Source organism: Artibeus jamaicensis, unplaced genomic scaffold (genome assembly GCF_021234435.1).
Source record: "Artibeus jamaicensis isolate MK-2021 breed Jamaican fruit bat unplaced genomic scaffold, CSHL_Jam_final contig_466, whole genome shotgun sequence".
NCBI classification, from domain to species: domain Eukaryota; kingdom Metazoa; phylum Chordata; class Mammalia; order Chiroptera; family Phyllostomidae; genus Artibeus; species Artibeus jamaicensis.
This window is the reverse complement of record NW_026521844.1, coordinates 12,198,533-12,216,859: the sequence shown is the minus strand read 5'-3', so window position 1 is coordinate 12,216,859 and position 18,327 is coordinate 12,198,533. Positions and strand designations below refer to the sequence as shown.

At 35.5% G+C, this 18,327-nt stretch overlaps 1 protein-coding gene across 2 annotated transcripts in view; it reads left to right on the top strand.

Annotated features, from left to right (window-relative positions):
- EIF2A (eukaryotic translation initiation factor 2A) overlaps positions 1–18,327 on the top strand; it is a 43,985-nt gene that overhangs the window by 17,589 nt on the left and 8,069 nt on the right. The window contains exons 4-10 of one of the 2 annotated variants that reach the window (XM_053667232.1): positions 2,598–2,716; positions 3,729–3,828; positions 4,367–4,449; positions 8,896–8,969; positions 9,100–9,244; positions 9,436–9,552; positions 14,422–14,993. In XM_053667232.1, the coding sequence (XP_053523207.1) occupies positions 2,598–2,716; positions 3,729–3,828; positions 4,367–4,449; positions 8,896–8,969; positions 9,100–9,244; positions 9,436–9,552; positions 14,422–14,993 (1,210 nt within the window). The remainder of the gene's footprint in view (positions 1–2,597; positions 2,717–3,728; positions 3,829–4,366; positions 4,450–8,895; positions 8,970–9,099; positions 9,245–9,435; positions 9,553–14,421; positions 14,994–18,327) is intronic. The other variant, XM_053667233.1, reaches the window with a different exon arrangement.

The following is an 18,327-nucleotide window of genomic DNA, read 5'->3' as shown; positions in this document are numbered from 1 at the left end:
TAGTCAGTAAAACACTTCAGTTCACAGAGCCAGGAAAATGACTAAATATTTGTTGCTTGGTTGAAAGTCAATTTTATTTTAAGATTCAATTTATTTATTTAGAGAGAGGGGAAGATAGGGAGAATGAAAGGAAGAGAAACATCAAAGTACAAGAGAAACGTCAGTTGGTTGCCTCTTGTACACTCCCTAATGGGGGACCAGTCCTGCTACCCAGGTATGCACCGCAATGAGGAATTGAACTAATGACAACCTTTGGCTTTGCAGGATGGTGCCCAATTGACAGACCCATGCTGCCCAGGGCTTGTTGTTTTTAATTAGATGTAAAGTTTTAGGTTTTTTATAAAAAGGATGAAAAGACATATATTAGTTTCAAAGTACATTTTTTTAAGGTTTTAAATTTTTTTATTGTTAGAGGGGAAGGGAAGGAAAAAGAGATGGAGAGAAACATCAGTATGTAGTTGCCTCTCGCATGCACCCTACTGGGAACCTGTCCCACAACCCAGGCCTGTGCCCTGACTGGGAATTGAACCAGCAACCCTTTTGTTCTCAGGCCAGCACTCCATCCACTGAGCCAAACCAACCAAGGCTCAAAAGTATATTTTTACATTGATTTTTATACAGTGGTAATGTATTCTGAAGTCGTTCAACTATTAGGCCAGATTGGATTAAATGCATGGCTTTAAAAAATCAATGCTAAAAAGATTGTGTTGAATTAGCTGGTTCAGTTTTTATGACTATAAGCTGGTAAAGTTAGCTTTCATAATTAAAAATTTTAGTATTTTTATTTTTAAAATTATTAAATCCAACCAATAAACTACTACTCTCAAGTTGCTACATATATAATTATGTTGGATCTTACCCACAATGTTGACAGTCTTAATCTCAGTTCAGTGAAAGCATGTACTCTCGGATTTTTTTATGACTTATTAATATTACTCTTTTGGTGAATCTTTTGTGAGATTTTGGCTTTTATTTTTTAAATCCATATTTTAGTTTATACTATATATCTTGTATCTCTGTTTGGCTTTCCATTGGATTCAACTCTGAATCTTTTTAATATGTCCCTATAGGCTATGTCCATCTTTTTAATAGGTATTTTCTGTACCTGGTTCTAGCATTTATTTCCTTAAAGTGCTGTGGCCACAATGATATATTATCATGTTCTTGGGGCAAGAAAAACAGATACAGTGTTTGTGGTCTCTGCTGAGTTCACAGTCAACTAAGTCAGAGACTATGTGATTTTTTTAAAAATTAAAATAAAACCCTTTGTTAAACTAAGAATAACTAATAAAAATTTTCATGTAATTCTAAAATACATAATTTACAGAAAGTTGTAAAAAATCTTGTGTGTCTTTGTGTGTAAGAACAATATGCAATAATCTTGTATTCTTACCAATTTCTGTTTATCCTAACTCAGCGTCCTCAAAGTTGAATACAAGAAAGTAACTTTAAGCAATTTCTGGAATAAGATGGATTATCTTTTTTTCTTACCCTAAAGAGTACAAATAGCAAGTCGCCAACCTGGTTTTAAAGGTTGGCTCTGGCTTTTGTCAGCGTCACCATTTGTAAAAGGGAGATGATAATAACTATCCTGTAAGACTGCTGTGAATATTAAATTAAAAAATGTAGAGAGAGTGGTTAGACCAGAACATGGTATGTCCTAAAAACTGGAAACTTTTTATTATACAGTTATTGCAAATCTCTGTCATTATCACACCACAATAATTCTTACAGTCTGTTCTATGGAGCAAGGGTGTCCAACCTTTTGGTGTCTCTGTGCCACTCTGGACAAAGAATTGTCTTGGGCCACACATTAAATACATTGCAACACATAATCAACACACACACACACACAAAATCTCAATGTTTTAAGTAAATTGACAGTTTTGTGTTGGGCCTTATTCACAGCCATCCTGAGCTACAGGTGGCCCCTGGGGTGACAGATGGGACGCCCCTGCTTTGGAGACTGCTTTTGAAGTTTTTGTAGACATCAGAAGTCTCTCTGCTGCTTTCCTCACTGCTGCAGCTTTCATTTACTCAGTTTAGAATACACCTTTTGTCTGTGATGAGAACTCAAAAAGAAGGCAGCTTTCTACCAGCCAGAGAAAGGGTCTCAGAGGAACCAGGTCCCCCAGCACCTTGATCATGTACTCCCTATCCTCCGGAACTTTAAGAAATGGATACCTGTTAATTAGGCAAAAATTAATAAATAAATACTAAAAATAAAGTAAACTATACTTCTGTTTTAACACCTCGTTTTTTCTCTTTGGTTTGATATACCTCAGCTTGTCTATAGGTTAACTCTCTTCACTTAAAGGCCTGGTTTTTTTTTCAGCTGAAGGTGGAGTCATCTGTTGTGCCTTTCTACCAACTCCATTATTTCTCAACACCAACCTTATATAGGGGACTTTTAGTAAAATGTATACTTCTTTCAGTTAAGGTGATTATTGGGTATTTTCTAGAACTAACCAAAAAATGATTTTTATAAAAAATGAACAAAGAGTGATCTGTATTTGAAAAGAGATATGAATGTTTTCGATAGTGCTGGCTATTGTAAAACCGTATTTTGTTGCTGAAGTAATTTCTTTTAAAACCAGAGTAAATATTATCAGTGTCACTAACAAGGAACTACTGCACTCCTTCGACCTTCCAAAGGCAGTTTGCCTTGAATTCTCACCAAAAAACACTGTCCTGGCAACCTGGCAGCCTTACACTAGTAAGTACTTTCCAATTATAAAAATATTCTAACGGGACCAATTCAATACCGTGGCGGGGAAAGAGAGTTTATAACCTTATCAAAATGTAATTGATCTTTATGATAGTAAGTAGTGCAAATATTTTTAATTAGCAATGAATGTCATATTCCCCAAATATAATGTACTTTAATTAATTTGAAGGTATACTAAGTTAGTGAAAAGAGCTATCATGAGATAAAGGAAAAGAAAAAACCAAGGGAAAATTTAGACAGTAAATAACCACTAAATAGAGAAGATCTCAAAAAGTAAGACTGATAACCTTTAAAATAAAAAAAATTTAAATATTATAAATGAAAGAGAAAGTACAGTAGACTCAACATCTAAGAAATGTTATGTCATGACAAAGAATAGGAAGTGGTGTGCCATTGTCTAATACTTTTGGAGAGATACTGATATGTCATGTGAGCATTTTATACAGCTGTACTTCATAGGTGGGTAGTAAAATACTGAGAATTGGTACAGGGATTTGTTTTAAGAAGCATGTTCTAATTATGTGGATATTGTTAAGTCAGTATGTAATAGTTCCCTGTACAATTGTAAACCTTCTGGGTTTGTTCATCCAGGAGGCATGGGCTCTAATGAATCTTCTTTTTCCAAGTAAATAAAAGGGAAATTGAAAATCAAGAATAATTTTATATAACTGTGTATGTGAGTGACTTACAGATCCGTTTCATAAGATAGTTGCATCCACTTCACAGCAAAACCATGTCAACCTTAATAAATAAGAAGTCTCTTACATAATCTTGAAATCTGTAGTAATTAACTCATTTCAGAAATGCTGAAATTTTAGTCAAACTGTTATCATTGTGCCTTTAGGAATGGGTGAGTAAATTCATAATTAAAGATATGGGGAAAGTTTAAAGCAACTCTCTTACTTGATCTGTATAATCTTGTTCAAGTTTTTTCTCAGAATGAAATCTTTATTACTAGTGTTAGGGGACAATTACTATGAAAAATTTGTTTTTATTGTAGCTTCTAAAGATGGCACAGCTGGGGTTCCCAACCTGCAACTCTATGATGTGAAAACTGGCACGTGTTTGAAGTCTTTCATCCAGAAAAAGATGCAAAATTGGTAAAAAAAAAAAAAAAAATGGTTTAAAATACTTATTATTTGACCCTGGCTAGGTGTAGCTCAGTGGATTAAGCATGGGCCTGCGAACCAAAACTGCAGGCCAGTTCCCAGCAGGGGATGCATGAGAAGCAAGCATACATTGATATTTCTCTCCCTCTCTCCTTCCCTTTCCCTTCTAAAGATAAATATTTTTTAAAAAGTAAAGTACTTATTATTTACAAAATAATGTAAACATTTTTATTGTATAACCCTACTTCTTTGGTATTGGTTTAAAAAATAACTTTTTAGACCAAAATCTAGATCTTTATGGATTTTGTATGTAGACATGAAATAAACACTTGATTTTTCTATTGTCTACTATTTGACTGAAAAGGAGTAATATTTTTCTATTACATATGCTAACTAAAACTATTACTAACTGACTTAACATCTTAAGTAATTTTTCTTAAATAGTAAGCAATATCACAAACTTTAGCATGTAAACATGTGATGTTACATTCTATCTAAAATTATTTTATATTCTTTCTTTTCATTGTAGGTGTCCATGCTGGTCAGAAGATGAAACTATTTGTGCCCGAAATGTTAACAATGAAGTACACTTCTTTGAAAATAATAATTTCAGTATGGAAGATTTATGAAATAATTATATTATTTACTATAAATGTATATAGTTTCTGTTGTTTTATATGGTATCAGAATTGTCCAAAGTTACATTACTATATTAATACACTGCTATATATTAATATATATGCTATATGTAAACAAAATATATGTTATGATTGCTGTTATATTCATTTGGATAACTAATCTAAATCCTAGTGGAATTTTATACCACAAATATTTTCTTTTAAAATAACTTCATTATCTAAATTTCTAGTAGACTAAGACATTTAAGTATCTGTTTCTGAATTTATTTGCTGTTGAAATTATGTGATACAAATAAATGTCTTGTTGCATAGAATTTAAACAAAATTAGATACCTAGTCCCAGTAAATATCAACCCATTGCCAATCTTGCCTCGTTCATACATCTATCCATTTTCCATCTCTCACACTCTGCTACAGCAAATCCTAGAGGTAATATAATTTTACCTGTAAATATCTCAGCATGTGTGTCAGAAGATTAGGACTCTTAATTTTTTTAACTTAATCAAAATGCCATTATCACAGATTATAAAATGCCTGTTCAGTGTTAAATTTCTAATAATTGCAATGTTACAATTACCATATTTTAAAACTCAGGATACAAGTAAGGTTTCTCACATAATTATAAGGTACAGTTTCCCCCTCTATCTCTTTTTTCCTCTTGCAGTTTATTACATAAACAAGGTTACTTGTCCTGTATATTTCCCCATGGTTTGAATTATCTCCCATCTTATAATTTAACATATTCATCTGTCCCCTGTAAGCAACTATTGAGTTGGCCAAAAAGTTCATTTACCTTTTTTCCATAAAATAAAAGACACAGTTTTCATTTTCATTGATTTGGATATTTTTAGTACTTTGGTTACCTCCTGCTATTGACTTCTAGTGGGTAGAGGTCAGGGATGCTTCTAAACATCTTCTAATGTATAAGACAGCCCCACAGCAAAGAATTATTTGGCCAAAATGTCAGTAGTATCCAAGAAACTTCACAAACCACTTTTGACACTTTTGACATACACTGCACAAATCTTTTGTTGCATTTCAATAGTGTTTTTAACCTTTCTTGAAATAATAAAGCATAATATACTGAAAATGTTGCCTATTTTATTCCACCTTCAGTATTTAAATGGCTGCACAGAAATTCACCACTTTTGATGTTTTTATTAATTTTTGGTTATTCTGTTATAGTTGTCCTTGCTCCCCTCTACCCAGCCCACACCTATAGCCCACAGTCAATCCCTTCTCTGTTGTCTATGCCTATGTGTCATTCATACATGTTCTTTGACTCCTTCCTTACTCCTTTGAATCCCTTCTCCTTCCTCATAGTATCTCCCCTTACCCCCTACACCTCTCAGTCTGTTCCATGTTTCTGGTTCTGTTTTTCTCATTAGTTTAGTTTATTCATTAAATTCCAGTTATAGGTGAGGTCCATATGGTATTTGTCTTTTGCCAACTGGCTTATTTTACTTGGCATCATAGTCTCCAGTTCCATCCATGTTGTCACAAAAGATAGTGCAAAGTTCTTTCTGCTGCAAAGTATTCCATAGTGTAAGTGTACCACAGTTTTTTAATCCATTCATCTACTAATGATCACTTTGGCTGTTTCCAACACTTAGTGATTGTAAATAGCACTGCTGTGAACATAGGGGTGTATAAGTTCTTTTGAATTGGTGTTTCAGGATTCTTAGGGTATAATCCTAGTAATGGATTCTCTGGGTCACAAGGCAATTCCATTTTTAGTTTTTTGAGGAAATTCCATACTGTTTTCCACAGTGACTGTACCAGGGTTCCCTTTTCTCTACTTCCTTTGTCAGCCCTTGTTTGTTGATTTATTAATGATAACCATTTTCACAGGCGTGAAGTGGTACCTCATTGTGGTTTTAATTTGTATTTCTGATGGCTAGTGATGTTGAACATTTTTTCATAAGTCTATGGGCCATCTATCCTCCTTGGAGAAGTGTCTGTTCAGGTCCTTTGCCCATTTTTTAATTGGGTGGTTTGTCTTTCTGGTATTGAGTCATATGAGTTCTTTGTATATCTTTGAGATTAAACCCTTGTCCAGTGTATCATTGGCAAATACGTTCTGTACAGTTGGTTCCTTTTTCATTTTGATGATGGTTTCTTTAGCTGGGCAGAGACTTTTTAATTTGATGTAGTCACATTTGTATATTTTTCCTTTATTTCCCTTACTCTAGATCTAGGAGATATACCTGCAAAACTATTGCTACATGGGATATCTAAAATTGTACTGTCTGTGTTGTGCTCTAGGACTTTTATGGTATCATGACTTATATATAAGTTCTTCATGCATTTTGAGTTTATTCTGGTGTATGGTGTAAGCTGGTGGTCTAGTTTCATTTTTTTGCAAGTACCAGTGCAGTTCTCCCAACACCACTTACTGAAGAGGCTATTTTTACTTCATTGTATGCTTGTGCCCCCTTTGTTGAATATTAACTGGCCAAAGAGACATGGGTTTATTTCTGGGCTCTCCATTCTGTTTCATGGTAAGTTTTTTTTAATGCACACTGATATGACAGCTGTCATGGTATAATTTAACAAAATTGTTTTGAATGAAATTAAAGACACCTACGCAGTACTAGAGCCATTGTACGGGGGGAAAAAAACTAACTTTTTGGCCAACCCAATAATTTGTATCTAGGCTTGGTCAGCTTCAGATTCTTACTTTCTGGGAGAGGTGAGGATAAGACTACATCATAGGGCAATAGTGAATTCTTTTATCAAGAAGCACATACTGCATGCAGTCTTATTGTCTTGAATTTTGTAGGGAGTTAGCTGACACTCACATTCAATGCCTGGATCCATTATTTTGTGAGTGGTTGCAAATTGGTGATATTCTGATTACCCTTCTCCTCTCTCATGTATTAGCTATACTACTTTTATAAAGAGAAATATTCTCATCTGCTATCTGGTTACCTGGTAGTACCACTTACATGAAAAAGGCAGAATTTTCTTTCCCTATGTCACTTTTAGTATAATGAGTTCTTTCTTTAGCAATCTTCATTACAACTAATTAACTTCCCCACCCTAACTCCATCTTTATGAACTATGGATATAAATCTATATGATGTGTTTCAGTACAGTGCAGTTATTATTTTTTTTTAATGCTCAAATTATCCCATTATCGGTCAGTTAGTCTTTAATGACTTTTTTGTTATGTGGTAAGACAAGCTGTTCTAAGATTATTTTGTCTTAATATTTTCTGCTGTATACCTAGAATAAGTCAGTTCTAGATACTCTGGTTTCTTTTAGTGCAAAGTAGTATTTAAAGACCACAGTCAGTGGGTAGGGAGTTCTTACTGCTACTGTGTTGATTATTGTTTCTAGGCCTTTTTTTTTTCTTTTTTTATATCATATTTGTATTGCCTTTTGCCAACACCAGGAATCCTGATTCTCTGGGATACCATGGGTGATAGTTTGAGAATATCACATTCACATAGTTATTCATTTGCTTTGCTACACATTAACCACATAGTGTTCTTAGAATAACAGTGCCAACAGTAATACCAGTAACATCATTACTGAAAATAATTTAAAGAAAAGGTTCTGCAGTTCCTTATCCCAATAGTGACACTACACATTTGACTGTATTAAAGTAGAATAGGAATTGGTAACTCTGTTCACCTGTACCAAAGGTGGCATGCAGGCTAATTTTAAGCACCATTCACATAATCATTATAGCAGTATACTTCTTTTTCCTGCTTTTGAGACTCATTCTGGCCCCCACTCATTTGGGGTTCACTTGCTGGCTTATCTTACTTGCCTATTTGTGAGCATGCCAAAAGAAGGGGGCTGCCAGTTTTGCAGTTTGGTGTGCTACTTTTGAACAGTTGTTGATCTCTGAGTTTGAACAAAGAGAGTGTAATAGCTCTTGATCTCATTAACTACATGAGCAATATTGTTTAAAACATGGGTTCTGACTGCCTGGCACAGCATTAGTAATTAATAAATATCATCCATTTTTACACTTGTGATCATTATTGTCATGTACTTAGTTACAGACTATTTATATCCACATTCTATATTAGCAGGCTAACGTCATTCTTCCCTTCTAATGCACCATAAGACTACTTTATTTCAGAGGTTGAAGGAATGAGAACTGACATTTATTGAATACCTGTTATGGCCTGGCAGTGTGCTCTTAAATATCAGTCACTGGGAATTACATATATAATCTCATTACTTGCCCAAGTTCACACAGGTGGTAAGTGACTGAATAGGAATTCAGGTGTAGATCTGTCTTGCTCCCACCCCTTGCTTTTTACTCTGTGTCATCGCTCACCTACATGAGACTGCAATGAACAAAGTTAGTGCACAGTTACATTAACCTTCTATAATGTATTCAGAATTTAATGTATCAGTATTAGCATTGCTTATCAATCTAATACCCTTTACTTTTTTTTAGACACAATTGTATGTAAACTGCATTTGCAAAAAATTAATGATTTTGTGTTATCACCTGGACCCCAACCATACAAGGTAATTGCTATGTTTTTGTTTGCTCATGTGGAATATTATAAGATTAGCCTTTTTTTTCTTAGTTTTTAGTGATATCCATCTTAGTTTATATGCTTCAAAAAATTAAATGATTTTTATTTGTGTATCTTAGGTGGCTGTTTATGTTCCTGGAAGTAAGGGCGCCCCTTCCTTTGTTAGATTATATCAATACCCCAACTTCGATGGACCTCATGCAGCTCTAGCCAACAAAAGTTTCTTTAAGGCAGATAAGGTTACAATGCTATGGAATAAAAAAGGTATGAGAAATATATTTTAATCTTATTTTGTTTATCAAGTATTGATTTAACTTGTATTCTTATGTATACAGGGAAAATGTCAATGCTTATTTAATGGAATTTACATGGCTTTGTTATACTGTATAATATATTTTTTTATCACCATTAGGTTAATTTATGCTTTAAATCTAATTAAGTTTTTACTCTTACAGCTACTGCTGTGTTGGTGATAGCAAGCACAGATGTTGACAAAACAGGGGCTTCCTACTATGGGGAACAGACGCTGCACTACATTGCAGCAAACGGAGAGAGTGCCGTAGTGCAGTTACGTGAGTATTTCATTCCTTTGATGAAAAACAAGCACAGTAAAACATGATGATATAATTTAAATTCTTGATCAGGTGATAAAACTCACGTATTTTAAAACGTTTAAGATAAAATTCCTCTTAATTAAGAAACTGTACAATCATCTCCAAATACCTTATTTTGAGAGAACCCTATTAATTAGTATAGTTATACTAGTAGAAAACTCGCTGAGTGAGGCAATTCCATTGTCCTGGCTCTTTTGGGACTAATTTAACTTGCTAGGATAGTAAGTTGATCTAGTGAGTTTAGCACTATCTTCAGAATTGAAGAATGCTAGCACTTCATTTTTTTGCTTTAAGGAGCTAAATTAACTATAAAATAATATAGTTTTAAAATTCTGGCAAATTCTTAATTTTTTCATTTTGAATTGAACTTGTAAAATGAAAACTATTCTATAGAAGAGAGAAACAAAACAAAGATGACTTTCCTTTCCATTATTTAACATTCTGAAAGATCTAGTCAGTAACTGATCAAAAGATAAATACACACTTTTATCTTTTTCGGCCGGAACCGCTATCTTCTAGTAATTAGCCAAAATGACTAACACAAAGAGAAAGAGGGGAAAGAGTTACATGTTCCCTGGGCCTTTTAGAAAACGGAGTTGTTCCTTTGGCTACATACATGTGGATCTACAAGAAAGGTGATATTATAGGTATCGAGGGAATGGGCACTGTTCAGAAAGGAATGCCCCACAAATGTTCCCCTGGCAAAACTGGAAGAGTCTACAGTGTCCCCCAGCATGCAGTGGGCATTGTAAACAAACAAGGACAAGATTCTTGCCAAGAGAATTAATGTATGAATTGGGCATATTAAGCACTCAAAGAGTCGAGACAGCTTCCTGAAATGTGTGAAGGAAAATTATCAGAAAAAGAAGGAAGCCAGACTTCTGCCAAGATGGAGGCGTGGGTAGAAGCACTGTGCCTTCTCACACAACCAAGTTTAAAAACAACAAAGTTTTAGCAACAAAAACGCAGCCAAACCACAGAAAATTGAACTATATGGAAATCTGACAACAATAAACCCTTCAGCCAAACCGGTAAGAGGGGCAGAGCCAGCAGCAGAGCATGGTCGGGCAGGAAAGATCCACTGGACCAACCAGAGCCCGTGACCCAGGCACACAGGCAGCCGTAGGCAGATCCCAGGTGTGGAGTAGCGGGCGAACCCACTGAGGGTGCAAGGCGGTGGACCCACTGAGGGCTGACCACGGTCACACATTTGCTCGCTGATAAACCAGTGACGGAGCCAGCAGTGAGATGGACCGCGCAGGCCCCAGCTGTGGGAAGCAGCAGAGGGGACCGCCATTGTCCCTCTCTGACCCCACCCCCACATACAGCATCACAAACCAGTGACCTGAGTGGCCCCGCCCTGGTGAATACCTAAGGCTGCGCTCCTCATACATAACAGGCACAAATAGATCAAAACATGGCTCAAGAACAACTCAGAGCCCCAGAGCCAATAAATCTAAGCGATGAAGAAATAGACAAACTTTCAGATGCACAGTTCAAAACACTGGTGATCAGGATGCTCACAGAACTGGTTGATTTTAGTCACAAATTAGAGGAACATATGAAGGCTAAACTAATTGAAATGAAGGGAAATGCACAGGAAAGCAATAGTAATGGAAAGGAAACTGGGACTCAAATCAAAGGAGTGGACCAGAAAGAAGAAAAAAATGACCAAACAGAAAAGAAAATAGAAACAAGAATTCAAAAAAATGAGGAGAGGCTTAGGAACCTTCAGGACATCTTTAAACGTTCCAACATCCAAATTATATGAGTACCAGAAGGGGAAGAGGAACAGCCACAAGTGGAAAACTTATTTGAACAAATAATAAAGGAGAACTTCCCCATTCTGGCAAAGGAACTAGACTTCCAGGAAATCCAGGAAGCTCAGAGAGTCCCAAAGAAGTTGGACCCAAGAAGGAACACACCAAGGCACATCATAATTACATTAGCCAAGACTAAAATGAAGGAGAGAATCCTAGAAGCAGCAAGAAATAAGGAGACAGTCACCTACAAAGGAGTTCCCATCAGACTGTCAGCTGATTTCTCAAAAGAGACCTTGCAGGCAAGAAAGGGCTGGAAAGAAGTATTCCAAGTCATGAAATCCAAAGACCTACATCGAAGATTGATCTATCCCAGCAAAGCTTTCATTTAGAATGGAAGGGCAGATAAAGTGCTTCTCAGATAAGATCAAGTTCAAGGAGTTCATCATCACCAAGCCCTTATTATATGAAATGTTAAAGGGACTTACCTAAGAAAAGGAAGATAAAAAAGATGAACAGTGAAAGGACAGCAAACTCATGGTTATTAACAACCACACCTAAAACAAAAGCAAACTAAGAGGACAGCTAGATCAGGAGCAGAACCATAGAAATGAAGATCTCATGGAGGGTTAGCAGCAGAGAAGTGGGAGAAGGAAAAGGGGGGAGAAGGTACAGAAAATAAGTAGCATAGACAGTAGGTAGAAAATGGATAGAGGGAGGGCAAGAACAGTATGGGAAATATAGAATGTAAAGAACTTGAGACACATGGTCATAAACTAAAGGGGGGGCATGGTGGGGGAGGGGATGTGCAGGGTGGAGGGGAATGAAGAGGGGAAATAGAACAACTGTAATGGCATAATCAATAAAATACATTTTTAAAAAAAAGAAGGAAGCCAAAGAGAAAGGTACCTGGGTTCAGCTGAAGCGTTAGCCTCCTCCACCCAGAGACGCACACTTGGTGAGAACTAATGGGAAGGAGCCTGAGCTGTTGGAACCCATTCCTTATGAACTTATGGTATGATAAGTGTGAAAAAAATAAAAGACACATACTTTTTAAAGGACAAAATAAAATCATCTCAGCTAATAAATAAAGTCACAGTATAAATGACAGCCACTTAAAAAAAAACATAATGGAAGAAGAGTTTCACATATAGCAACAAAAAAAAAACAAGAATAGTATAGGTCTGATAGGAAAAAAACTTCTAAAAACTTCTGAGAAACAAACTGACCTTTAGTAAGAATTTTATAAAGATGTCATTACTCTCCAAATTGATCTAAAAATGGAATTAAAATGCCAGTAGATTTAACTTAGGTAAGCTTATTCTAAAGTTTACTAAAAAATAAACATGCAAAAATGTTTTGAAAACTGCAAAGAAAGAGTAGGCTGGGAGGCTCTGACACTACTAGATACTAAAGTGTAAGGCCGTTGTAATTAAGACACTTTGGTTTTGGTTGGAGGATAGACAGATAATAAATTGGTGAAACAACAAAATCCAGAAAGAGAGCTATGCTTCCACAGCTGCTGATGTATAACAAAGTCAACACAGGAAACAATAGTGGAAAATACTGACTTTTTAAAAAGATAGAGTAAACTGTCTAGCTATTTGAAACAAAAAGTTAATAATGCTGCCTCAACACCAAAATAAAATGTAGTTGGTCCAAATTTTTATACCTAAAACTACAAAACTAAAAGCAAATATTCATGATTTTTTCCCCTAATTTTAAAGTAGGAAAAAAACTTTCTGAAGAAAAGTGATAAATTTTAATATAAAAAAATTTACAGATTTCTAGATTGGGGGAAGAAAAGATTTTATAAATTAAGCAAAACCAAAACATGGGGGAAAGTATTTTTAGGCAGACAAGGGACAAGTATGAGAAAAGGCGAATTTTATTAGCATATCAAAGAAGCCAGTAAAAGACCAATAACTGAAAAATAGTCATGAGACAGTAAAAAGTAGTCTGCTGGAAAAGAAATGAAATTGTGTATGAATATATTTAAAAGATGCTTAGTTTATAATAAAAGAAATAGAAAGGAAGACAAGATACAGTTTTTCACGTAATTAGCTTGGCAAAGGCAGACGCGGAACCACACAGCATGAGTGAGAGTGAGGGGAACTCTGCGTTGTCAAAGGTCATTGATAGTGTAAGTTGGCAGTCCTTTGAAGGACTTCTTGGTGGTGTGTCATCAAGGGAATGGAGGTGTGCACCCTTTGACCAAACAGTTCTACTTCTGCAGATGTATTTGTGAACACTCACAGTGGGGAGGATATATAAAGGTTTGTAATGGAATGCACTGCAGCTGAAAAAGAGTAAGGCAGATCAATAAGGTGCTTATGTGGAAAAATCTCCAAGACAGAGTATTAAAATCAAGCAACAGAGGTTTAGAACTTTGGGGGTTTTATATGTGTTTAAGAGAGAGATTTAATTTCAACAAAAATAGTCTGAAAGCATATGCAAGAAATATACCAGATGGTTGCCTTTGTGTACCAGGGGTGTCCAACCCACGGCCCGTGGGCTGCATGAGGCCCAGGATGGCCATGAATGTGGCCCAACACAAAATCATAAATTTACTTAAAACCTTTTTTTTTTTTTTTTGCTTGTCAGTTTTTTTAAGGTTTGTGTATTTAATGTGTGGCCCAAGACAACTTTCCTTTTTCTAGTGTGGCCCAGAGATGCCAAAAGGTTGGACACCCCTGGTAGAGGGACTTATTTTTGTGGCATGTTCTTTTATATAGTTTATATTTTTATTACTATGTATATATATTACCTAGTTCAATAAAAACTAGTTTGTTAATAACTAATAGTAATGACCTATACTACTATGAGCCCACATTGACAAAATGTAAAAGAAATTTAGATTTATTAGCAACTCTTAAATAAGTTTATGATTATACATTAATTTCCATAGTATATCATGTAAAAATATTTTAATTTTAACATACTATAAAATTTGGGGGTATTTTTTACTTTTTGACATGCTTGAGTATTTATGTAATTATAATTTGTGTTAATAAACATTACATTAATATAAATCATTGCTAATTTGGGCTTTATATTATTTTTCTAGCAAAAAATGGCCCCATTTATGATGTAGTTTGGAATTCCAGCTCTACTGAGTTTTGTGCTGTTTATGGTTTTATGCCTGCCAAAGCAACAGTTTTCAACTTGAAGTGTGATCCTGTGTTTGACTTTGGAACTGGTCCTCGTAATGCAGCCTACTATAGCCCTCATGGGCATATACTGGTGCTGGCTGGATTTGGAAACCTGAGGGGACAAATGGAAGTGTGGGATGTTAAAAACTACAAACTTATTTCTAAACCAGTGGCCTCTGATTCTACATATTTTGCATGGTGCCCAGATGGTGAGCATATTTTAACAGCCACGTGTGCTCCCAGGTTACGTGTTAATAATGGGTACAAGATTTGGCATTATACTGGCTCTGTCTTACACAAGTATGATGTGCCATCAAATGCAGAATTATGGCAGGTTTCTTGGCAGCCATTTTTAGATGGAGTATTTCCAGCAAAAACAATAACTTACCAAGCAGTTCCAAGTGACGTACCCAGTGAAGAACCTAAAGCTACAACAGCTTATAGACCCCCAGCTTTAAGAAATAAACCAATCACCAATTCCAAACTGGTAAGTCAAGTTTTACTACTTTGGTAGGAAAAGGTTTCTAGTGTGTGGACTTCAAGTGTGTAGAGTTCTAGATCTTCACATGCTTTAACTCAGGCATGTTCTTGTGTGACTTAGTACCTGATTAGATTATAAACTCAAGAGTAGAAACCATGCAGAACCTATTGCTGAAAATGGTGAACAGCTCATATTAAGTTGCCAAGGTTGATGTGAAACAGTTCACATTTTGCATGTCTGAGATAGATAACTGAGCTTGGCACACTGGCTTTGTAGATCATGGACTCAGATTCAAATGCCTCTCAGGTCAGGCCGGTAATGTAAGCCAGTGGTGACTGGGAGAGGACGGTGGCCGGAAGGAACCCTGCCCTCCCTAAAGGCCATGCCACCGTACGCAGCAAGTCATTGTTTCCATAGGAGATTTTAGGCCCAGTCTGCTAAAATATTTGATTTTTCAAGATAAAACAAGTCTGGATGTTTATGTAAAATTTCTCTATTTCCAAAACACTGTTGTTCAAACAGAAGATTTGTTGTCCTTAGGCCATCAGCTTCTACCTCTGTTGGAAAGTTATTACCACTGCATTGGTCAGTTTCTTAACTGCTTTAAAATGTTAGCATTTCAGAGCTCAGGAGAAAGCATCTATAAATGACCTGAGTTTCTGGGGTGGTGTTAAGGAGTAAAGTTGCTCTGTAAGTCTGTCTGTTATATTAGAAAGGTAACAATACAATAGATGTAAACTAAAACTGGTCAAAGTAAACAGGGATATAGAGTTACTTAATTATTAGGCACTCAAGCAAGTAAATACTTTTTAAAAGGGTAAAGTATTCACCCTGGGTAGTGTGGCTCAGTGGATTGAGTGCCAGCCTGTGAACCAAAGGGTCACCAGTTCAATTCCCAGTCAGGGTGCATGCCTGGGTTGCAGGCCAGGTCCCTAGTAGCTGGTACGTGAGGGATAACCACACATGGGTGTTTCTCTCCCTCTCTTTCTCCCTGCCTTCCCCATCTTTTAAAATAAATAAATAAAATTTTTTTTAAGGGATGAAATATTCCCTTGCCTTCCTTGTGCCACTCCTAACCCTCTCAAAACAAAAATAACAACTTTCCTTTTCCTTAAAATGTAGCAGTGGTCTGTGACTTCTTAAAATGTTCTGTTTAAACATTTTTGTTGTATTAAATTATTTAGTAAATATAATAAAAACTTATTTAATAAACTAAGGCCTATTTATGATATTTTATTAGATCGAAAAAGAAAGTATAGTGTAGTCTTTAGCTTTCTCTGATGTATATTGAGATGTTTCTAACCTAAGATAAGTAGTAACCTCGACCTATCTTGCTTTCTAAATCTGGGTAAGATAGCAGAAGAGCAAGAAATTTTGAATTAGTGTATATTTTTATTCTCTGATCCATAAAACTAGTTTGTTTCAGTGGAGGAGGGTAGAGAAATTAATGTAAAAATATTATAGTTTGAAAATGGTGATAAAACTAGGTAAGAATTTATTAAAAACAAAATTTTCCAACATTTAAGGTTTTTAATGGGTTTTTGCTTTTGTATTTGACAAGGTAATTATGTGATCCTGACAAATCATTTTAGTTCAAGTAACCACTAATAAGAAATTTTTGTTTGTGTCTAATTCTGGAATTAGGTAAATGACAAGGAAAATGCTGTCAAGAAATTACTAGAAACAAAGATGTTCTAATCAATAACTTCACAAAGGCAGGGGAGTTACATAGCAGAAGAGAAAAAAAGGTGTTGGGATTCTTCCCCTTGAAGAAAAAATTTGTTTTTTTATACGAAAAAATTTGTATTTATATTATACTTAGAAGGTATTTCTTGGCTTTCAAAAAACCACTTTATTTTATGTTCATCAAACTGTTTTGTAATAATTGATATAACTGAAGAAACAAATTTTATTAGGAAGGATGAAATTATGTACAATGGGCACATAGTACTAAAGCCAGGAAAGCTCATGATCGGTAGTAGCTGTGTGGATTTTTTTTGTCTTGAATGAAAGTCTGTCAGTCTACATGGTGCGCATGGTGCGGAAGAGATTTGTAACTCATTCTTTCTTCTTGCATCATTTTTAATTGCTTTGTCACTTTCTGAAGTTCTCATGGGTAGAAACTTTGAGCCAGAGCAATGTACTGTAAAAGAGCCAACTACTGAAAGGATTTTGATGTATAAAAAATGCTTAGCACATATTAGTATATCTTAATTCACACTGCATGCAGTGGAGACAGAAAGGGGGGAATGACAGAGGCTTGGTCTCCAAGTTTTTCTGTTTCGCAATGTGGGTTTTTATATATAGGATGGGGCAAAAGTAGGTTTACAGTTGTTCATTTGGAAAAATATTGTAATAATTAATAAATAGTAACTGAAGAATAAACTCTGTTCCGGCACTCACTATGACTTTTGCTTCCCCTTATATTCAGTTGCTTTAAGTAGGATATGTATGCACAAAGAACTTGATCTGAAATAGTTAATGCGACTGCTAAGATAAAGTCACTGTGGTTTCCTATATTCCTCTGTATCTTAAATGCCTGCGCCCTGCCCATTTCCTCGTAACACTTACAAATACAATGCTGATCTGAGACCTAGTAATAAAGAAACTTCATAGAAATCTGGTCCTTTTGAGGTGCCAAGTGTAACAGAGTCTAAGAGAAAGTTAACACTAAGGTAATAGCAATGCAGAGAGAATCAATTGGTAGATGAGTATTTTTGTTTAGGGTGAGAACATTTCCATTCTGCTCTCTTAATAAATTTCATTTATACCACAGGTGGCAAACACAAGGCCCATGGGCCTAATCCGGCCCTCCACCTTGTTTTATCCGGCCCAGCACCTTGTTTCTACCCAGTGGCAGCATTGAGCTCTTGCTTAACGGTTAAGGAGTAGTTACATTTATTCAGTCCTAAAATTACAGGTGGCCCTTTGCAGGCAACCATGAGACTAATGTGGCCCCCAGTGAAAATGAGTTTGACACCCCTAGTTCATACAATATAGTGTTATTTACTGTAGTCACCATGTTGTACATTAGATGTTCCTTGATCTTAATTCACCCTCTTTCTGTTGTGGAAGGTAGTTGATATCTCTCTGGTTATATAAATATCTGATTATAGAAATTATTGTCATTTTCATTGTATAATCTGACAAGTTACTTAGATTTTGTAGGACACTTCTGTGTTAATCCTGGATTTATAATTAGGCAGTTACTTATTCCTTTCTATTTGATCTATTTTTCTGTTTTAGTTTTTCTATTTGCTGTATGTTTTATATTCTAATCCCTGATTTTGCAGGTAAAAAACTAGAAAATAGCCCTGGCCAGGTGGCTTGGTTGGGTGGA